We start from the raw sequence: 23,638 nt of genomic DNA on the forward strand, positions 1-23,638 counted from the left end.
ACTGTTTTTCACATGACTTGTTTTTATACACCTCTATTAGAAACAAATTACTTTTTAAATGGTTATAAAAGGTGAATCATACAGAGATGATCGTGTATGTGGAATAGCAAATATATTTAATTGTTCCGTATTCTTAATATCTGTATTACTATCCGCATTATTTACAGCCTTGAAAAAGTTACTTGTGTAACGAAACATGTGTTGGCTGTTTTCATCAGGCTGTTTCCATCATTCACAACAGGGAGGCTGCATGAACAGGACCACCGTGGGACAATTAGCGAAAATAATACCTCTGTAAAAACGATATATGCCTTTGCTTTTGGATTGCACCTTTTACATTGAGTTTTTATGATTGGAATATATCATTGTAAGTTGCTATTAAATAGAATTTTGCAAAAAGTTATCTGTTGGATTGTTTACCTGTGAGCAGCCAAACTGTCGATGAATTGTAAACTGTTTACACTATTCAAAATAGTGACATAAAAATGTCAGAGTGCCGAGGTGCAGTTGTTTGGTTAAGACTCGCACGGGAGTCCTTTGGCACTTCGGTGTGGTGACATCCATGATAGAGGGTGTTTTCGGTTTTGTTGCCTCGAGTGGCACCAATACTGGTATTAGGTTACAGACAAGTTCGGATAATACATTGTTTGAGATTGATGTGCTACTCTGTACACCACCACTACCCCCTCTTGTGTTTTGTGAGCTTCCAAGGCCTGGCAGCCTTTGTAATGCGACCCCCAGCCTCTCCTGCTAGCAGGAGCAGGCCCCCTTCCTGTATCCCCTCCTCTTCAGGGGGGGGGCAGGCGGGAAAAACTAGCCAGCCCAGAAGGTGTGCCCACCTTTGCCAACTCCACCCCTCAGGTGGGGGAAGCGAGGTGAAGCCCGCTCTTCAGTGCTTGCCATCTTGCAGATGGCAGGCACTCCCCTATCAGGATTAGGGATTGTGCTCACTCCCCCACGTGGGGTGTGCACACCAACGGTGTAGTCACCCTACGGCCAGTAGCCCAATGGCTACTGACCTCAAGACCCCTAAACCTTCCCCTAAATACAGTATTTGGGGGCAGCCCTGAACCAAGAAAGCAGATTCCCGCAACCTAAGAAGAAAAAGGACAAAAGAAGACGCCCAGCAGAGGAGACTGCAGAGAACAACTGACTTGGACCGAGCCCTACCGGCCGGTCTGCAGTTTCTGGAGATCCTGCGCCAAAAATCGTCTTGTCCTGCGGCCACGTCATCCAGAACCCTGAGGAGGACCGACTGCCTTCAACAAAGACCCGATCCCCTGTGAACAGCAGTTCTATTTAAAAGAAACAACAAACAAAGACTCCGAGCCTGCAGAGGAAAAAGAAACGCGATGCCTGGAACCACCACTGCACCCGTCGCCTACGGCCCGAGTTCAGGTGGCCCACCGGTCCCAGCGAGTTCCTCCAGCGCTCCAGAGTCCGAGTCCACCATGGGTTGACCCCTCCAGGACTCCTCAACATCACCTGCAGCCTCTGCACGGAGACACCCCCAAAACCGCGAGTGGCCGCTAAGGTGAAATCCAACCTCAAAAGACACCCCTGCATCAAGCCGCCCTGGAGAAAGGAACCCGAGGTGTACCTACGTCCCGAGCCCTCCAACTTACCAGCCCAGTAGTTTGTTCAACCCGGAAGTCTTCCTGGACCGAGTCTACAGCTAAAAACCAAAAACGAAAATCCCCATTGAAAACAACAGGGCACCCAACGCCAAAACAGCACTCTGTACCCGGCCGCCCCAGCGCCGCTGAGGGTGCACCTTTTGTGCTGACTTGATTCCTCATTTGCCCTGAGCCTAACACCAGGAGCTTGGATCCCACAACCTTGTGGCCTGCTCTCCATCAGCCACCAACCGGAGGCCCCCATTGGATAACATTGGGCCTCAGCACTCTGCACCCGACCGCCCTAGTGCCGCTGAGGGTGTAAAGAGAGTGCATCCTCGACCCTGGGGGAACCCTGAGTCTAACCCCAGAAGCTCAACTCCCAAGACTGATTACTTACCTGGTAACCGTTAACTTCATTTCTCTCCATAGGAATCAATTGACTGTTTTTCTTTGAAAAGTGTTCAAAGTGTGGAGTTGATGTGTATGGAAACCAGAAAAATAACAATTGTGCAAAACTGATTTTACTTACCTTTCCTCTAGGAAATGTCCCAGTGTGATATCGAGGCATATCACACTGAGTAGAAAAAGTAATCTCAAAAGTAACGTAAAAGTAACTTACCTGTAATTTTGATTGCAAAGTCGATACAAAGTATATGTACAGCATTTCACAGTATTACATTACCAGTAATTCAAACTGTAACCATTTCAAAGTACATTTACTGCAAATTATTTATCACTTACCTGTGCCAGGCTTGCTTGGTTTTAGGAAATAAAATAACTAAAAGAATATTTTTATACAAAACCAATTGGTCCGAAGTTTCGTCTTCGAGTGTGTGACATCATTTGCTGACCGAGTGTGTAGAACAAATGCTTAGCACTGTCCTCTGATACTGCCTTACTGCTCGACCACACTACCATAAATAGAGAGTAAGGTGCTATCTACTTTTACCTCTGCCTACCTTTGGGGTTCCACTGGACTCTGCATACTATACCTCACTTTAGTATAGTATATACAGAGCCTGCTTCCCACAGTCCTCCAGTGTGGTAAAGATATGAGAGGAGTCACCATCGATGACCTTAAGTTTTGTGGGAAATTAAGAGCGTACATCGGATATGCAATTTGCGCAGAAGCTGTTTAACTTTCATGTAGGATCCGCGCTGACGTTGGTCAGCCAGAGTATAGTCAGGGTAGGCCAAATGGTTGTGTTCTCGAATCTCAACGGGGGATCTTATTGCGGAAGAGCTGGAGGATAAGGTCTCGGCCCCGAAAATGGAGAAATCGGGCAATAAGAGGGCCGGACAGCACCCCTGGATGTGATGCGCTCTCTCAATAGAGAACAGAGAAGGTACCCTGTCCTTCAGCACCGTATCCATCAGCCATTCTCCCAAGAACAGCTCTGCACTGGGAAGTTCTGCTCTCTCCAGGAATCCAATGAAGCAAACATTATTGCGCCGAGAGCACCCCTCCTAACAGCTGCACCAGTGCAGCACAGCTGTGAGCCCACCGGCTGCACCACTGAAGTGCGGCTGTGAGCCCCCAGCTGCAGCACTGAAGTGCGGCTTGGAGCCAACTGTCTGTAAAACAGTAGTGAGAAAACTGGCTCAAGTTTCGAAGTGAGGCTATGTGCCAAGCAACTGAAGCACTGCACATAGGCTGTGAACCCACCAGCTGCAGCACTGCAATGAGACAGTGAGCAAACCTGGAGACACGCAGCACAGAGGCAGTGAACCCACCAGCTGCAGTACTGCAATGAGACAGTGAGCAAACCTGGAGACGCGCAGCACAGAGGCAGTGAACCCACCAGCTGCAGCACTGCAATGAGACAGTGAGCAAACCTGGAGACGCGCAGCACAGAGGCAGTGAACCCACCAGCTGCAGCACTGCAATGAGACAGTGAGCAAACCTGGAGACGCGCAGCACAGAGGCAGTGAACCCACCGGCTGCAGCACTGCAATGAGACAGTGAGCAAACCTGGAGACGCGCAGCACAGAGGCAGTGAACCCATCGGCTGCAGCGCTGCAATGAGACAGTGAGCAAACCTGATGACGCGCAGCACATAGGCTGTGAACCCACCGGCTGCAGCACTGCAATGAGACAGTGAGCAAACCTGGAGACGCGCAGCACAGAGGCAGTGAACCCACCAGCTGCAGTACTGCAATGAGACAGTGAGCAAACCTGGAGACGCGCAGCACAGAGGCAGTGAACCCACCAGCTGCAGCACTGCAATGAGACAGTGAGCAAACCTGGAGACGCGCAGCACAGAGGAGGTGAACCCACCAGCTGCAGCACTGCAATGAGACAGTGAGCAAACCTGGAGACGCGCAGCACAGAGGCAGTGAACCCACCGGCTGCAGCGCTGCAATGAGACAGTGAGCAAACCTGATGACGCGCAGCACATAGGCTGTGAACCCACCGGCTGCAGCACTGCAATGAGACAGTGAGCAAACCTGGAGAAGCGCAGCACAGAGGCAGTGAACCCACCAGCTGCAGTACTGCAATGAGACAGTGAGCAAACCTGGAGACGCGCAGCACAGAGGCAGTGAACCCACCGGCTGCAGCGCTGCAATGAGACAGTGAGCAAACCTGATGACGCGCAGCACATAAGCTGTGAACCCACAGGCTGCAGCACTGCAATGAGACAGTGAGCAAACCTGGAGACACGCAGCACAGAGGCAGTGAACCCACCAGCTGCAGCACTGCAATGAGACAGTGAGCAAACCTGAAGACGCGCAGCACAGAGGCAGCGAACCCACCAGCTGCAGCACTGCAATGAGACAGTGAGCAAACCTGGAGACGCGCAGCACAGAGGCAGTGAACCCACGGGCTGCAGCGCTGCAATGAGACAGTGAGCAAACCTGATGACGCGCAGCACATAGGCTGTGAACCCACCGGCTGCAGCACTGCAATGAGACAGTGAGCAAACCTGGAGATGCGCAGCACAGAGGCAGTGAACCCAGCAGCTGCAGCACTGCAATGAGACAGTGAGCAAACCTGGAGACGCGCAGCACAGAGGCAGTGAACCCACCAGCTGCAGCACTGCAATGAGACAGTGAGCAAACCTGGTGACGCGCACCACAGAGGCAGTGAACCCACCAGCTGCAGCACTGCAATGAGACAGTGAGCAAACCTGGTGACGCACAGCACATAGGCAGTGAACCCACCGGCTGCAGCGCTGCAATGAGACAGTGAGCAAACCTGGTGACGCGCAGCACAGAGGCAGTGAACCCACCAGCTGCAGCACTGCAATGAGACAGTGAGCAAACCTGGAGACGCGCAGCACAGAGGCAGTGAACCCACCGGCTGCAGCACTGCAATGAGACAGTGAGCAAACCTGGAGACGCGCAGCACAGAGGCTGTGAACCCACCGCTGCAGCGCTGCAATGAGACAGTGAGCAAACCTGGTGACGCGCAGCACAGAGGCTGTGAACCCACCGCTGCAGCACTGCAATGAGACAGAGAGCAAACCTGGTGACGCGCAGCACAGAGGCAGTGAACCCACCAGCTGCAGCGCTGCAATGAGACAGTGAGCAAACCTGGTGACGCGCAGCACATAGGCTGTGAACCCACCGGCTGCAGCACTGCAATGAGACAGTGAGCAAACCTGGAGACGCGCAGCACAGAGGCAGTGAACCCACCAGCTGCAGTACTGCAATGAGACAGTGAGCAAACCTGGAGACACGCAGCACAGAGGCAGTGAACCCACCAGCTGCAGCACTGCAATGAGACAGTGAGCAAACCTGGAGACGCGCAGCACAGAGGAAGTGAACCCACCAGCTGCAGCACTGCAGTGAGACAGTGAGCAAACCTGGAGACGCGCAGCACAGAGGCAGTGAACCCACCGGCTGCAGCGCTGCAATGAGACAGTGAGCAAACCTGATGACGCGCAGCACATAGGCTGTGAACCCACCGGCTGCAGCACTGCAATGAGACAGTGAGCAAACCTGAAGACGCGCAGCACAGAGGCAGTGAACCCACCAGCTGCAGTACTGCAATGAGACAGTGAGCAAACCTGGAGACGCGCAGCACAGAGGCAGTGAACCCACCGGCTGCAGCGCTGCAATGAGACAGTGAGCAAACCTGATGACGCGCAGCACATAAGCTGTGAACCCACAGGCTGCAGCACTGCAATGAGACAGTGAGCAAACCTGGAGACACGCAGCACAGAGGCAGTGAACCCACCAGCTGCAGCACTGCAATGAGACAGTGAGCAAACATGAAGACGCGCAGCACAGAGGCAGTGAACCCACCAGCTGCAGCACTGCAATGAGACAGTGAGCAAACCAGGAGACGCGCAGCACAGAGGCAGTGAACCCACCGGCTGCAGCGCTGCAATGAGACAGTGAGCAAACCTGATGACGCGCAGCACATAGGCTGTGAACCCACCGGCTGCAGCACTGCAATGAGACAGTGAGCAAGCCTGGTGACGCGCAGCACAGAGGCAGTGAACCCACCAGCTGCAGCACTGCAATGAGACGGTGAGCAAACCGGATGACGCGCAGCACAGAGGCAGTGAACCCACCGGCTGCAGCACTGCAATGAGACAGTGAGCAAACCTGGAGACGCGCAGCACAGAGGCAGTGAACCCACCGGCTGCAGCACTGCAATGAGACAGTGAGCAAACCTGGTGACGCGCAGCACAGAGGCAGTGAACCCACCGGCTGCAGCACTGCAATGAGACAGTGAGCAAACCTGGTGACGCGCAGCACAGAGGCAGTGAACCCACCGGCTGCAGCACTGCAATGAGACAATGAGCAAACCTGGTGACGCGCAGCACAGAGGCAGTGAACCCACCGGCTGCAGCACTGCAATGAGACAGTGAGCAAACCTGGTGACGCGCAGCACAGAGGCAGTGAACCCACCGGCTGCAGCACTGCAATGAGACAGTGAGCAAACCTGGAGACGCGCAGCACAGAGGCAGTGAACCCACCGGCTGCAGCACTGCAATGAGACGGTGAGCAAACCTGGTGACGCGCAGCACATAGGCTGTGAACCCACCGGCTGCAGCACTGCAATGAGACAGTGAGCAAACCTGGTGACGCGCAGCACAGAGGCAGTGAACCCACCGGCTGCAGCGCTGCAATGAGACAGTGAGCAAACCTGATGACGCGCAGCACATAAGCTGTGAACCCACAGGCTGCAGCACTGCAATGAGACAGTGAGCAAACCTGGAGACACGCAGCACAGAGGCAGTGAACCCACCAGCTGCAGCACTGCAATGAGACAGTGAGCAAACCAGGAGACGCGCAGCACAGAGGCAGTGAACCCACCGGCTGCAGCGCTGCAATGAGACAGTGAGCAAACCTGATGACGCGCAGCACATAGGCTGTGAACCCACCGGCTGCAGCACTGCAATGAGACAGTGAGCAAACCTGAAGACGCGCAGCACAGAGGCAGTGAACCCACCAGCTGCAGTACTGCAATGAGACAGTGAGCAAACCTGGAGACGCGCAGCACAGAGGCAGTGAACCCACCGGCTGCAGCGCTGCAATGAGACAGTGAGCAAACCTGATGACGCGCAGCACATAAGCTGTGAACCCACAGGCTGCAGCACTGCAATGAGACAGTGAGCAAACCTGGAGACACGCAGCACAGAGGCAGTGAACCCACCAGCTGCAGCACTGCAATGAGACAGTGAGCAAACATGAAGACGCGCAGCACAGAGGCAGTGAACCCACCAGCTGCAGCACTGCAATGAGACAGTGAGCAAACCAGGAGACGCGCAGCACAGAGGCAGTGAACCCACCGGCTGCAGCGCTGCAATGAGACAGTGAGCAAACCTGATGACGCGCAGCACATAGGCTGTGAACCCACCGGCTGCAGCACTGCAATGAGACAGTGAGCAAGCCTGGTGACGCGCAGCACAGAGGCAGTGAACCCACCAGCTGCAGCACTGCAATGAGACGGTGAGCAAACCGGATGACACGCAGCACAGAGGCAGTGAACCCACCGGCTGCAGCACTGCAATGAGACAGTGAGCAAACCTGGAGACGCGCAGCACAGAGGCAGTGAACCCACCGGCTGCAGCACTGCAATGAGACAGTGAGCAAACCTGGTGACGCGCAGCACAGAGGCAGTGAACCCACCGGCTGCAGCACTGCAATGAGACAGTGAGCAAACCTGGTGACGCGCAGCACAGAGGCAGTGAACCCACCGGCTGCAGCACTGCAATGAGACAATGAGCAAACCTGGTGACGCGCAGCACAGAGGCAGTGAACCCACCGGCTGCAGCACTGCAATGAGACAGTGAGCAAACCTGGTGACGCGCAGCACAGAGGCAGTGAACCCACCGGCTGCAGCACTGCAATGAGACAGTGAGCAAACCTGGAGACGCGCAGCACAGAGGCAGTGAACCCACCGGCTGCAGCACTGCAATGAGACGGTGAGCAAACCTGGTGACGCGCAGCACATAGGCTGTGAACCCACCGGCTGCAGCACTGCAATGAGACAGTGAGCAAACATGAAGACGCGCAGCACAGAGGCAGTGAACCCACCAGCTGCAGCACTGCAATGAGACAGTGAGCAAACCAGGAGACGCGCAGCACAGAGGCAGTGAACCCACCGGCTGCAGCGCTGCAATGAGACAGTGAGCAAACCTGATGACGCGCAGCACATAGGCTGTGAACCCACCGGCTGCAGCACTGCAATGAGACAGTGAGCAAGCCTGGTGACGCGCAGCACAGAGGCAGTGCACCCACCGGCTGCAGCACTGCAATGGTACAGTGAGCAAACCTGGTGACGCGCAGCACAGAGGCAGTGAACCCACCGGCTGCAGCGCTGCAATGAGACAGTGAGCAAACCTGGTGACGCGCAGCACAGAGGCAGTGCACCCACCGGCTGCAGCACTGCAATGAGACAGTGAGCAAACCTGGTGACGCGCAGCACAGAGGCAGTGAACCCACCGGCTGCAGCGCTGCAATGAGACAGTGAGCAAACCTGGTGACGCGCAGCACAGAGGCAGTGAACCCACCGGCTGCAGCACTGCAATGAGACGGTGAGCAAACCTGATGACGCGCAGCACAGAGGCTGTGAACCCACCAGCTGCAGCGCTGCAATTTGACAGTGAGCAAACCTGGAGACGCGCAGCACAGAGGCAGTGAACCCACCAGCTGCAGCGCTGCAATGAGACGGTGAGCAAACCTGGTGACGCGCAGCACATAGGCTGTGAACCCACCGGCTGCAGCGCTGCAATGAGACAGTGAGCAAACCTGGTGACGCGCAGCACAGAGGCACTGAACCCACCGGCTGCAGCACTGCAATGAGACGGTGAGCAAACCTGGTGACGCGCAGCACAGAGGCAGTGAACCCACCAGCTGCAGCGCTGCAATGAGACAGTGAGCAAACCTGGAGACGCGCAGCACAAAGGCTGTGAACCCACCAGCTGCAGCGCTGCAATGAGACAGTGAGCAAACCTGGTGACGCGCAGCACAGAGGCTGTTAACCCACCAGCTGCAGCGCTGCAATGAGACAGTGAGCAAACCTGGTGACGCGCAGCACAGTGGCAGTGAACCCACCAGCTGCAGCACTGCAATGAGACAGTGAGCAAACCTGGTGACGCGCAGCACAGAGGCAGTGAACCCACCAGCTGCAGCACTGCAATGAGACAGTGAGCAAACCTGGTGACGGGCAGCACAGAGGCAGTGAACCCACCAGCTGCAGCACTGCAATGAGACAGGGAGCAAACCTGGTGACGCGCAGCACAGAGGTTGTGAACCCACCGCTGCAGCACTGCAATGAGACAGTGAGCAAACCTGGTGGCGCGCAGCACAGAGGCAGTGAACCCACCAGCTGCAGCGCTGCAATGAGACAGTGAGCAAACCTGGTGATGCGCAGCACAGAGGCAGTGAACACACCGGCTGCAGCGCTGCAATGAGACAGTGAGCAAACCTGGTGACGCGCAGCACAGAGGCTGTGAACCCACCGCTGCAGCACTGCAATGAGACAGAGAGCAAACCTGGTGACGCGCAGCACAGTGGCAGTGAACCCACCAGCTGCAGCACTGCAATGAGACAGTGAGCAAACCTGGTGACGCGCAGCACAGAGGCAGTGAACCCACCAGCTGCAGCACTGCAATGAGACAGTGAGCAAACCTGGTGACGCGCAGCACATAGGCTGTGAACCCACTAGCTGCAGCGCTGCACAGCCAATGTTGCCACCTCCTCCTGCACAGTTGCAAGCTTGGACTGTCATTTCTGTACCCAGGGAGCTAGTTGACTTACTGCCGCTTCGGATTCATCAACTCTTTGGACAGCTTGCAGTGGTCCACACGCAGAAGGCCCATGTCGAGGGACACTGCATCACTTTTTGTTTCAATCGAGGTCTTGGTGTCCAGGATAGCATGTAGAACCTTTTCGAACTGTTCCGAGTGTTTGTGGAGAGTGCTGCCAAGATGTTGAAATGCAGTCACAGATGAGGCTGGTAACCACGAGGAGGGTATCTATGCACAGGCCGCACAGGACGCTGCTCTACAGGATCTGTTTTCTTCCATCTGGGTGTGAGACGTAGGACTGGCAAACGAGTCCTCCACGTCCAGGGACAAGCAGATGTTTCCCAGAACTCAATGTCATCTTGGAGATCAGATGGCTCGAGCAGGCCCTGCACTTCAGTTGGGAGATGAGCAGCTCCGCATCGGGCGGCAGAGGCCCGATGCATCTCAACTCACCAGGCCTCTCCCAAAACACCAGTTAGACACTGGGCACCCCACAGGCTACTCTTCCTTGGAGCTATGGCCCTCAAATTGGGAGACTGGGGGCCAAAAGGCGTCAGGCAAGGCAGGATGCCCCAGCCGTGTCTCGCTGTTCAGAAGCCCCCAGGAAGCAAGCGGGCCCTTTTAGGCAGTGACCGCAGGCCCCGATCTCTGAGCTCAGGCGGTAGAGGCGCGGTCTGCTCCGGTGGTGGGGTCCCGGTCCAGCGCAGTGCGCTGGGCCCCACTGAGACCGTATGCCGATCAGGGTATTCTAGCCAGGGGCTCCAACAGACTGCACCCCAAACTCCAGCCGACGCTCTTCACGGTGTTCCCCAGTGTGTGTGGGAGTGGATCTGTGGATCCGCGGCTCTCCCAGTCAATGGGCTCCTCAATCCTCCGGTGTGTGGGAGTGGATCCCTAGACCCACGGCTCTCCCTGTCAATGGGCTCCTCAATCCTTCGGTGTGTGGGAGTGGAACCCCGGGCTGTGTCTCAGCAGCAGGTTCGGACCCGCGGCTCTCCCAGTTCAGGAGCTCCTCAATCCTCCGGTTTGTGGGAGTGGATCCCCAGCTCTCCCAGTCAATGGGATCCTCAATCCTCTGGTGTGTGGGAGTGGATCCCCGGATTCGCGGCTCTCTCAATCGATGGGCTCCTCAATCCTCCTGTGTGGGAGTGGATCCCCGAGTCTGCCAGTCGATGGACTCCTCAATCCTCCGGTGTGTGGGAGTGGATCCCCGGACCTGCAGCTCTGCCAGTTGATGGACTCCTCAATCCTCCGGTGTGTGGGAGTGGATCCCCGGACCTGCAGCTCTGCCAGTCGATGGACTTCTCAATCCTTCGGTGTGTGGGAGTGGATCCGCGGGCCACATCTCAGCAGCAGGTCCAGACCCGCGGCTCTCCCAGTCGATGGCCTCCTCAATCCTCCTCTGTGGGAGTGGATCCCCGGATCCGCGGCTCTCCCAGTTGATTGACTCCTCAATCCTCCGGTGTAAAGATTCATGCAGCAGATGAAACAATGAAGGGAAAAAGGACCAAATCTGCAAAAAGAACATTGCAGGCAGTAGAGGCAGTGAAGGGAAAATAATACAAAACAGAGATAGGGGGTGCAACGGAGAGCATAAAGCTGGCAAAAAAACAGCAAACAACATTACAAAATGACAAATTTAGTTGAACAAAGTGAAAAGGGTTGGCACAGCCCAAAGGGTCAAGGGTTGGCACACTCAAAGAGGGTCCAAGGTTGGCAAAAAGGGTCCAGGGTCGGCACAGTCTAAAGGGTCCAGGGTCGATAAGGGCAGACACAGGCAAAAGTGTCAGAATGGTGAAAAAGGTTTCATGGTCTCAACAGTGAAAAGGGGTCTCAAAAGTCAAAAGGGGTCCCAACAGTCAAAAGGGGTCCCAACAGTCAAAAGGGGTCCCAACAGTCAAAAGGGGTCCCAACAGTCAAAAGGGGTCCCAACAGTCAAAAGGGGTCCCAACAGTCAAAAGGGGTCCCAACAGTGAAAAGGGGTCCCAACAGTGAAAAGGGGTCCCAACAGTGAAAAGGGGTCCCAACAGTGAAAAGGGGTCCCAACAGTGAAAAGGGGTCCCAACAGTCAAAAGGGGTCCCAACAGTCAAAAGGGGTCTCAACAGTCAAAAGGGGTCTCAACAGTTAAAAGGGGTCTCAACAGTCAAAAGGGGTCTCAACAGTCAAAAGGGGTCTCAACAGTCAAAAGGGGTCCCAACAGTCAAAAGGGGTCCCAACAGTGAAAAGGGGTCTCAACAGTGAAAAGGGGTCTCAACAGTCAAAAGGGGTCCCAACAGTCAAAAGTACTGAGATGGCAAAAAGAAGAAGAACCTGCAGAAAGGACCAAGATGGAAAAGTGCACAGAGAATAACAAGATCAGCGACAGAAACCAGAATGGCAGACTCGTCGACCTATCACCTACCACCACTTTCTTGGTTTTGTTCTTTTTCCTTTTTTTAATTTCTTCAGACGCACCTTCCATTTCACTGCCTTCTGGAAGAAAGGTCACATATGTGTAAGCAAATGAGAAGTATTCTGAGAATGCAAAAACAGCACGGGTGATGAAAGCATGTTCGCTCATTCACACAGAAGCCAACGATGAGACATGCTCTTCCTGATAGAAGCAGGGTGATGCAATTAAGAGAAGAAAGTGCAAACTATGTAAGGGTGGAACTACCCAAAAGGCACAGCGGAACTAAGAGAATGAACAAGATTTAGAACAACAGTCAAAGCAATCTTGTTGCAAAACTCAGGTGAGAAACGCACCCCCCCCAGCCCGCACCCCCCGCCCCCCCCCCAAAGAAAATGGACCAGACACATCGAACATCACTGTGCAGAGAGGAAATAATATTCATGGATAGAATAATGAAGTACACAGAGGATAGCCATACGAAGCACTGCTGTCATGCTTCCTAAGGCTGACTCGCGAGTACAAATGGACTAACTGTCCTCCACCCAGAATAGAGTGTTCTGCTTGGCCAAGGAATATATACTGCCTATAATTAGACGCGAGACCATTGTCAGCCTCACTCACCTTCAGGTTGGTTTGTCGAGTTGTACGGGAAGGCCTTCCTTAGTCTTCTACACAGCGAATGCACTTCTGCCTGCCCCGTGAGAAATACGAGCACGCCACCTACAAGAGGAAAGCATCGCTGCCATAAAACCCACGTTTGTTGAGGCTCCTTGCAAGAAGCAGCAACTAAGGCTGAGCACGCTGAACAAAAACTAGTATAGTACACATAGAAAGCAACACAAAAAAGAACATCCTGAGAGAGTGTGAGGGAGAGAGTGAATGAGTGTGTGTGGGTGTATATACCTCCAAAACTGGGTGATCCAGGGGGGGGGGTTGCATGGGGGAGGGGGTGGTGATAGGTTCCGAAACCAAACAAACCCCTGCATGTGCCACAAACGTTTTTGAAATATGAAACCACAAAAACTTCTGAATGGATTTGCGCCAAATTTGGCAGGAAACTAGATCTTGGTCCAGAGAGTGGCATGCTTTTTGTGATTTTTGTGTAATTCCTTATTAGTTTATGAAACATTAAGGATAGAAAATATTTGTATATCTGGACAGATGAGTTTGGACGTCTTTCGCAAGAGTGCCACAAGAATAACTTTTGAAAATATAGCGTTCCGATTGGCCAAGTGTATTTTTCCCTTGTGTCTTCTCAGTCTCTTGGGAGCGAGTGCTCTAATTGGCTATTGCTGTCTCCTGAAAAGGATTTAAAAAACATAATAAAAGGGGGCAGGGTAGGGATACCCTTCCCTCTAGCCTTTACGGGGAATCCGGGACAAACTTTTAACAAATTGTGTTTTTTGCAGCAATATTGTGGGATCAGGGCTAAAACAAATTATTAAAGACCACCATTTAAAAAAAATGTATATGACCCCCTGGGTGGGGCAGTACTTGGTGGTCAATATGTATTCTATCTTGGGGATGGGAGCGTGCCCCCACTTCAGGCCAACTTCCATCTCAGGGCCTGCAATTTAATACAAAGGGGAGAGTGGTTCACAGCCTCCCCCACCCTCAAGCCTTCTACAGGCCCCAGGGACCCAATACCAGGGAAGAACAATTGTTACTTACCTGTAAACAGGTGGTTCTCCAGTATTGGTGTCTTTCATAGATTCACATGCTTGAATATTCCCCGTCGTCGGAGTGGGAGTCCCACGGTAAATAATATAGCAATATATACAGCCATAATATATATATATATATATATATATATATATATATATATATATATATATATATATATATATATATATATATATATATATACATATACATAAGTAATCATATAAAACAGAGATATAAGTAAGTAATAACATCAAGAATGTCCCTAGATGAAATTTCCATAGAGATACATGGAAAGAGAAAAAAGACATTCGTAGTCTATCTCTGTCATTATGTTAGTCCGAACTCCGGCCAATCAGGCGCCAGCTCCTCTCTAGAACCTTCTCCTCAGAGCTCCTCACCTCAGATTTTCGTAGCACCATAGTGACTCAGAGTGTATGAGGAGAAGAGAGCCTCTGAAGGGAGGAGGGAGGGTCGCATGTGAATCTATGAAAGACACCAATACTGGAGAACCACCTGTTTACAGGTAAGTAACAATTGTTCTTCTCCAGTATTGGGGTGTCTTTCATAGATTCACATGCTTGAATATAGAATAGCTAGCAGTAACAATATCATTGTTTCCATGATCACACAGCTTCGAAATTGTAATGACAATCAATCTTCTTATGCATATGACAGTACTGAATAACTGTAACAGTATAAATGCATCATTATGTCAATTATAAATGGAAACAATATGGAGGAGGGAAGGAAGAGGCTCATCTTATTTAAAAAAGATTGCGAAGCACTGCCTGCCCAACTGCAGCATCCTCCTCGTTTAAAGTTGTCAAGCAATAGTGTCTTGTAAACGTGTGTCTGCTCGACCACGTAGCTGCTCTGCAGCTCTGATGCAAAGGCACTCCAGCAAATAAAGCAGTTGAGGAAGACATTGCTCTGGTGGAGTGAGCCCTCACTGGTGACTGCAATGGCTTGTTTGCCTTATGATGGCAGAAGACGATGGCAGCTGAAACTTAACGTGCAATAGTTGGTTTCGTCACTGGACGACCCTTGTGAAAGCGTCCATAAGCTATGAATAGTTGATCAGTCCTTCGTAAAGCAGCCGTTCTGCTGATGTAGAATGTTAAACCTCGTTTCACATCCAGGGAATGTAATCTCTGCTCCGCAGGAGTTTGTGGATAGCAAAGAAAGTTCTTAAAATCACTGGTTCGTTAATATGACAGTCTGAAGGCACCTTCAGCAAGAAAATTGGATTTGTACGCAATACTACCGAATCTGGTTTGAACTGTAGGAAAAAGGTGGATTTATTGTAAATGCATGAATGTCACGGACGCGACGTGAAGATGTTAGCGCCCGAAGAAAAGCCACCTTCCATGTTAGATACTACAACTCGACCTTGTGAATCGGTTCGTACGGTGGTCTCATTAGTTGAGCCAATACGATGTTCAGATGCCACAATGGAGGAGGGCGTCTAACAGGAGGAAATTTGCAAAATAACCCCTAGACGAATTGATGGATAATCCTTGAAGAACAAAGGGAAGTTGAACCATCCTGACGGAAACGGAAAATTGCCGCCAGAAAAAACCCCTAAGGGTTGCATGAGAGAACCCGGAGTTAGCTAAATGCAAGAAGAACGGTAACAATTGTTCTGGTGTGGAGTGAAAACGGGTGCACCCCATTAGATGCACACCAGTGGAGAACCCTTTTCCACTTTAATTTGTACGTTTTCACCGTAGAAGGAGCCCTCGCCTGAGCTAAAATGTCTCTACAGTCCTGTGGAATATCCAAATGGGCAAATTCACAGTGCTCAGGTTCCAAGCTGATAAGCTCAGTGAGGAGGGATTCGGATGACAAATTTTCCCCTTGTCCATCGTGAGTAGATCTGCACGAGGATGTAGAATGATTGGTTCGCATTGAGACAGTAGGAGTAGTTCTGAGAACCATGCCTGCCGAGGCCAACGGGGGGCTATAGAAGTAGATGGCAAGGTTGCCTCCGCATCTTCCACAGAAACTCGAGGTACGAGTGGGATTGGGGGAAGAAAAAAACGTAGTCAAACAGATCGTACCAGTCCATCAAAAGGCATTGCCCAGAGATCGTTTGTGGGGATGCCAGCTTGCGTAATCTCGGCATTTCCGGTTCTCTAGTGTGGCAAAGAGATCCAGCTGTGGGCGACCCCATCGTTGAAATATCCTCTCTAGAGTTGGTTGATGCAACTCCCATTCGTGGGTCGATGAGGAGGACCTGCTCAGGGAATCCGCCAGGATATTGGATACCCCCGGTCGATTAACTGCTGCGTATCGTGATGCGATGGTTGACAGACCAATCCCAAATCGACTGAGCTAGTCGAGACCGTTTCGGAGATTTTATCCTGCCCTGCTTGTTTATATAGTGCATGCAGGTTGTATAGTCTGTCTGTATCAAGACTGATTCTCCTTGGATTAAAGGATGAAAAGCTTTGAGAGCCAGCAATATATAGCCATGAGATCCAACCTGTAGAAGTGCCAGGTTTTTTGACATATTGACCATTTTCCTTTTATTGATAAAACCTCCAAATGAGCACCCCATCCTTCCAGAGAGGCGTCTGTTATTGTCATGTCTGGTACCATTGTCAGAAAAGAAATGCCTTCCGTTAGATTTAACGGTTGTGTCCACCACCTTTGCGCCAACTTCATCCGATCTGTGACGTTTACAACATCGTTTAAAGAACCTGTAACCTGGCGTTCTTGGACATCCAGTACTCCTTGGATGGGCGTATCTGTAATGAGGGATCAATGCAATGCATGATGACGCCATTTTCAGAAAGGACTTCAATATTCTTACAGAAACGGGTCTTTTTGATCTGATAAGGGTTACCAGTCGAAGAACTTTTTTTTTTTTTTTTTTTTTTTTTGAAGACGGTCTTGGGAGAGAGGTGCCCTTGCTGACACTGTCTAAAGTTGCTCCCAGAAAATCCGTGCGATGAGAAGGCAGTAGATGGGACTTTGTGGTATTTATGGAGAGCCCTAAGGCGCGAAAACACCTCCTGTCAAAGATGTGTGTGTTGTAGAAGTTGAACTTTCGATTGTGATTTTAGGAGATAGTCGTCCAGAAATGGAAAGATCTGAACACCCTGGAACGTAGGACGCTACCACAGGGGCTAGCACCCTTGTAAACACTCGAGGGGCCGAGCGTAGTCCGAATGGTAAACTTCGAACTGGAAAATCCCCTCGATCCACTCGAAAACGAAGAAATTTCCGATGTTGTCGTAGTATGGAGATATGTAAATATGTATCTTGGAGGTCGATTGTTTCCATGAAATCTCCTTGTGAAAATAATCGCAAGATCTCTACATGCGTTCGCCTACGAAAAGAATGTTTCTTTAGATACCTGCTGAGAGCCCTCAGATCTAGAATGGGCTTCCATTCCCCCTTCCTTTTGGTGATAAGGAAGAATCGGGAATAAATCCTTTCCCTCTTTTGAAATCTTGGTACTACTCCTATGGCTCCCTTGTGTTATAGAAATTGAACTTGTTGTAACAGTTCTTTGATATGAGCCGGTGGCAGTCCGGTAGGTGGTGTGGGTGGAGGGAATTCGATGAACTCCAAAGTGTGACCTCTTTCTATAATTTCCAAAACCCAACGGTTCCTTGTATGGAGGACCATTGAAAATAGTACCGATAGATTCGATCTCCAATTTTCTGGGACTGATGGAAGTCATGTCTCTTAGGAGTGTAACCCTTGTAAGAGGATTTTCCTCTGTAAGTCTTGGAAGACTGCTGTCGAGAAGTTTGCTGTTGGTTAGAGGAATATCGGTTTGAACCCTGGTTATAAGGTCGATATTGATTGATTCCTCTTCGAAAATTAGAGGAGGTGCCGCGTCCGCGTGCACCCCGAAAGGGTTGTTATCAAAATTGCAATGTGCCCAGAGAGCGAGCAGTATCTGTATCTTTCTTTATCGATTGGAGAGCTTCATCCACCTGATCTCCGAATAAAACCTCTTCTTCTTCGTCATATGCCATGGTCTTTGACGGTTCCGGCAGTTGCTCAACTAGTGTTGACATATCCGCCCATACTCGACGGTCCTAACGACCCAGGATGGCCAAAGCATTAGCCGCTCTCACCATGGTGGAAGCCATCGAAGAGAATTTTCACCCTATGGCATCCAAACGACATCCACCACGATCAGGTGGTGCAGTGATCGTAGATGCAGGGTTTCTAGCCCGGCGTTGCGCTGCCTGTGTGACTACAGAATCTGGCTTCGCTTGACCAGTGAGGCACGCTGGTGCTCCTAATGGTGATTTGTACTTTTTCTCCAATCTAGGCACCCGTGCTGGAAGACTATGAGGCCTCCATAATCTTCCTCCCCAATAAATTCAATTATAGGGATTGTATGTGTTTGTTTAACAGGCTGATCTTTGAAATCGTACAGGAAATAATCCTTCGTTAATTTGAACGTTAGTGCTGTCCTATCCCTTAACTGGTGGAACTTGCATATCAACAGGTGGTGAGTCACCAGGTAGCACCGGAGAGGGAGATGGTGTTTGGGCATGATAGTTATCCCACTCCGCCATACCATCATCATCATCATCATCATCGAGAATCTCACCATCGTCCCTGTCCTGAGGAATTTCTTCTTCTTCTTCAGTATCATGAGGAGGTATTGTCCGAGTTGAAGAATGTCTCAGCGGTACTGTAGGTATTACCACAGAAAGTATTGGATCCGGTACCGGTTCCGATATAGTTGTTGGCACCACTGGAGTAAGCGGAACCACAGACACTTGTGGTGATAAAGGAAAAACCGCCGATTATAGTTGTCACAACCGATTCAGCTAAACTTTCTTCTGAATCTTGATCTGAGTCAGTGGTAAAACAATGGTGAAGGAAGGCGGGAATCCTCCACCGATATAACCTCACTCGACATATCTTGTCAAGTACTCGGTGGTAATGGTAATAAAGGAACAGCAGCAAAGGACGAAGTAGTCGCTGTATATGTCGAAGACATTTGGATTTTTAATGACCTCTGTGCAGAAGTCGTCTTTTTTTTTTTTTTTTTTTTTTTTACCGATGAGACTGCAGTCGACGGGCTCTGAGGCATAGAAGGCTATTGAAGAGATCTTTGTAGACGGAATCGTCGTCGGAACCATCGTCGACGGAACCACCATCGAAAGATTCATTGCCGACGGAACCATCGTCGACGGAACCATCGTCGACGGAACCATCGTCGACGGAACCATCGTCGACGGAACCATCGTCGACGGAGCCACCGTCGACGGAGCCACCGTCGACGGAGCCACCGTCGACGGAGCCATCGTAGACGGGATCACCGTAGACGGGATCACCGTAGACGGTATCATCGTCGACGGAGCCACCGTCGACGGAGCCACCGTAGACGGAGCCACCGTAGACGGAGCCACCGTAGACGGAGCCACCGTAGACGGAGCCACCGTAGACGGAGCCATCGTAGACGGAGCCATCGTAGACGGAGCCATCGTAGAGAAAACTGGAAAGTTGAAAAACCTCACTAGCCTGAGAACTATGTCTCGTGGGCGACACAGCAGTATTCAAAGAAGAAGAAGTGGCAGATGTCATAGTCAGAGACATTTTCTTCTTTTTAAGGAAAGGAGTAGGTAACTCCTGTACACTACTGCGTTTTGAGGCTGTGTGGGAACGGCCAGAAGTAAAGTTTTCTACCTCAGAAAATTACTTCATCTTTATCCTTAAGTCTCTGGAGCCACAACAAGAGACGGCCTTCCCTGTCTTTCAGAGTTTTTGTAGAAAAAAAATTCTACAGAATTTACATTCACCCACTTCAAGGTAGGGTAAAGACAGTAAATACACTTACTGTGTGGATCTTCTGAGAAGAACGTAGCTTTCCACAAAAGAACAAGGTCTAAACAAAGACTTCTTACTGGAAGTCATCCTGAAGAGAAAAAACTGAGCAGAGCTCAGGGAGACTCCCTTTCACACGACGTGCGGTAGAAAATCTGAGGTGAGGAGCTCTGAGGAGAAGGTTCTAGAGAGGAGCTGGCGCCTGATTGGCCGGAGTTCGGACTAACATAATGACAGAGATAGACTACGAATGTCTTTTTTCTCTTTCCATGTATCTCTATGGAAATTTCATATAGGGACATTCTTGATGTTATTACTTACTTATATCTCTGTTTTATATGATTACTTATGTATATGTATATATATATATATATATATATATATATATATATATATATTACCTACTGGCGGTCGCCAGTAGGTAGTTATAGTTAGGACCCCTTTTCCATAGGAAATCCGCAACATTCTATTTTGAATAACTTTGGCGCCGGTCGATGAATCCTCGCGAATTTCTCAAAATAGGTGGGGCGCTACGCTCCGCTCCTACCCTGAAAGTCTCGGGCGGATTCGTCAAGCGGGGGCTGAGATAAAAGGGGGGTCCCAAAACGCGTTTTTCCCATGCATTTTTCCATAGGACCTTTAGAACGAGCTACAGCCCGAACGGCTGAACAGAATTACTAGAAATTTGGCAGAGAGGTAGCCATAAGGTCAAAGAAGTGCCTTTTGCAGGTCTGGTGTAAATCTGTTCAGTATTTCCTGAGTAAATAGCATTTAAAAGCATATATATATGTGGGCGGAGCCTAACCACACATCTCATCCTGAGATCTGATTGGCTGTCAGCACTTCATCCAAGAAGTGTTGGCAGCCATCTTGGGACAAATATACATGATAGCACCTCATTAAAAAGCATTGCAGTTAATAGAAGGTTTTAAGACTTTAGTTACATTATAAATCATTTGTTGATGGTACCATACTCATTTTAGGAATTGTGGTATGTTCTAAGGTGATTTCACCATGTGAAAAAGCCTTCTGCTGGGATATCATGATTGAGAGAAAAATATTTTCTCATGCTTTTACCACAGAGGTTTGGAAGGTGATCTATAGGCTAAACTGAGAGCTTATTTTCTGTAAATTCACATTATCTTTCTCAGTCATGTGAGAATGAAGTCTGATATTCTCAGTAAAACATGTACATCCAACAAGGGCAGAGACTGTCAGTTGATTCCTTTGTGTTCTACTGCAGCTTCCCAGAGTGTTCCAAAGAACTACTAGAGCGCTAACAGTCCTACTTATGATAAACGTATGGCACACCTGAAGCCATCTTGCTTGGATTAAAGTGGTAACTCTTAAAACATTTAATTTAAAAAGGAACAAAATGAGGGGGTTCATTTTTCCATAAAAAGTATGATTAGTGCTGCAGAAAGAAAAATTTTTGAGTGACTTCTCAAATCCTCTTCTATTTCATTAAAAAATTCTGACATGCAGACTGAAACATGCCCTTTCAATACCAGCAGCAGTTTTCCCTGGTGAGCAGTAGCTTTACTACAGTGATCTAATGAGCAAAAAGAGTGCTAACATTCTGAATTTATGGCAAATGTGTGACACATCTGAATGCCTTCTTGATGGAATCAAAGTAAAAAACTGAAAGTATTTCCTACTGAGGGGACTGCAGTAAATGAGGAAATTAGGAAACTTCATAACAAATAACTCTCCCAAGATGGCCACCAGAGACAAAAGAGCCCAAATGTAGCCCAAATATCACCCAGATGTAGCCCAAGTATAGCCCAATGACAGAATGTCCCAGAATGTTCTTAAAAACAACTAGAGCGCTTACTGTCTTCATTATGACAAAAGTATGGCACACCTGAAGCCATCTTGATTGGAATAAACTGGTAACACTTAAAACATTTAATTTAAAAAGGAACACAATGAGGAGGTTCATTTTGCCATAGAAATTATGATTAATAATGAAGAAAGAAAATGAGGGCACATTTTGAGTGACTTCTCAAATCCTCTTCTATTTCATTAAAAAATTCTGACATGCAGACTGAAACATGCACTTTTAATACCAGGAGCAGACTTCCATGGTGGAGTAGTTTTACTACAGTGATCTAATGAGCAACTAGAGTGCTAACATTCAGAATTTATGGCAAATGTGTGACATATCTGAATACCTTCATGATGGAATCAAAGTAAAAAACTGAAAGCATTTCCTACTGAGGAGACTGCAGTACATGAGGAAATTAGGAAACTTCATAACAAATAAATCTCCCAAGATGGCCACCGGAGACAAAAGAGCCCAAATGTAGCCCAAAATCAACCAGATGTAGCCCAAATATAGCCCAATGACAGAAGTGTGCAAAACACTTATTATTTTGTGTTTTTGCAGTGTTATATAGTGCAGACTTGTCAGGTATTGGAGTGCTTTACATGAGCATTGGTTACATCACACAAGAACAAATTCATTTTGGTTGTAGACATGGGGAGACTAAGTGATTTGACCAGAATCACAGAATGTCGAGCTGAAGCAGAAACTTCAACCTGGTTCCCCAGTTGCAAAGTCTGCAGTTCTGGAAGTAACACCACATCCTCTCCCCTAAGTGCAACATTTAATCAAGTGGTCAACTGGATAAAAAAACATAAAGATAACAAATAATTTAAAAGTGCTTTGTCGCTATTTGAAAACTCAGAAAATATGTCCTTATTTTAGTCTTTTAGAGCACTAACCATAATTTTGATGCCAATAAGACCCTCTCATATATGTCATTTCTAAAGGAAATGCTCTAGGTATTACAGTTTTGATTACATCAAGATGATGTCAGGCGTTCCACACTTTTGTAATAAATATAGAATGTTAGCAATCTAGTTGTTCATTAGGATACTGTTGAGAGGCAGAGGCCAGGGGCACGGACTCTGAAAATTGAAGGCAGGTAGGAGGGTGCAAAGGCAACAATTTAACCACACTGAGCAGGCAGGAAGGGCCGTGGAAGCACAACAGACTATGGAGGGCAGTGGAAAGGGGGGCAGGGGCAACAAACCAACAATACAGGACTTGCAAGAGAGGCTGTTGGAGGGAAGATCTATTACGGGTCAAGGAAGCTAGGGGTGGTCCCCAGATCCCCGGGAGCCACCACAGAACTGAGCAGGAGAGTGAGTCAGGGACAAAAGGGGCACCTTAATTTGAGCCGGGGTGCCTAGGAACGCTTGCTCCAAAAATGAAGAAAACAGACATATGAGACATGGAATTGGAGGCAGAATACAATGGCAGTTTAATGAGAAGATGCAACTTCAAAGAAACCGCAGAATAGAGACATAAAGTACAAAAAACAGAATCCAGATAATCATACAGCTGTCATAATATTCTCTGTATCTCAATTAATGTACTGACAGAGAGAGAGAGAAAACACATCTATAAATGCATCATGAGAAACAAGTTACACCAAGGAAAATGTTACCTAGGAACACTCACGTTTACTCTTAGAGCAAGCATTCCTGCAATTACAATACAAAATCTTTTAAATGCAAAAGTAAAGAGAACAATGGTTAAACATAACATGACATTTCATATAGGTAAAATAGAATAAGATACTTCAAGCAAAGCAGAGCAAGGCATTTTAAGCAAAGGAAGACAAGAGCTCCCAGCTCTTGGGGAAAACCTGCACTGCCTGTTAACCTACATACAGACGGCGAGGTAGTCCGTCGATATCTGTGGGTGCTCCCTTTTTATATCATTTTGTGGGCTCCTTTGCACGCTACATCTACCTACGTATGCTACCCAAAAGCTTCGACTGCAGATTTTACCAGACATTTCGTCATTTACCCACTTAATGCTGACAATGGACTGGGTGAAAAGGTCAGTCTCTCAGGCCAATCGCTTATCGTAAGTTCCATAGAGCAAGCAGAAAATAATGGGTATTGTACGGGAATTCAATATATTCATGTATAAAATCTC

The 23,638-nt window shown here is 49.3% G+C and overlaps 1 protein-coding gene across 2 annotated transcripts in view; it reads right to left on the reverse strand.

Moving 5' to 3' along the window:
- DHX37 (DEAH-box helicase 37) overlaps nucleotides 1–23,638 on the reverse strand; it is a 536,866-nt gene that overhangs the window by 302,452 nt on the left and 210,776 nt on the right. The window contains exons 12-13 of one of the 2 annotated variants that reach the window (XM_085634634.1): nucleotides 12,841–12,939; nucleotides 12,229–12,299 (exon numbers count right to left, since the gene is read on the reverse strand). In XM_085634634.1, the coding sequence (XP_085490760.1) occupies nucleotides 12,229–12,299; nucleotides 12,841–12,939 (170 nt within the window). The remainder of the gene's footprint in view (nucleotides 1–12,228; nucleotides 12,300–12,840; nucleotides 12,940–23,638) is intronic. The other variant, XM_085634635.1, reaches the window with a different exon arrangement.

Source organism: Triturus cristatus, chromosome 11 (assembly GCF_964204655.1).
Source record: "Triturus cristatus chromosome 11, aTriCri1.1, whole genome shotgun sequence".
In the NCBI taxonomy this organism is placed as follows: Eukaryota; Metazoa; Chordata; class Amphibia; order Caudata; family Salamandridae; genus Triturus; species Triturus cristatus.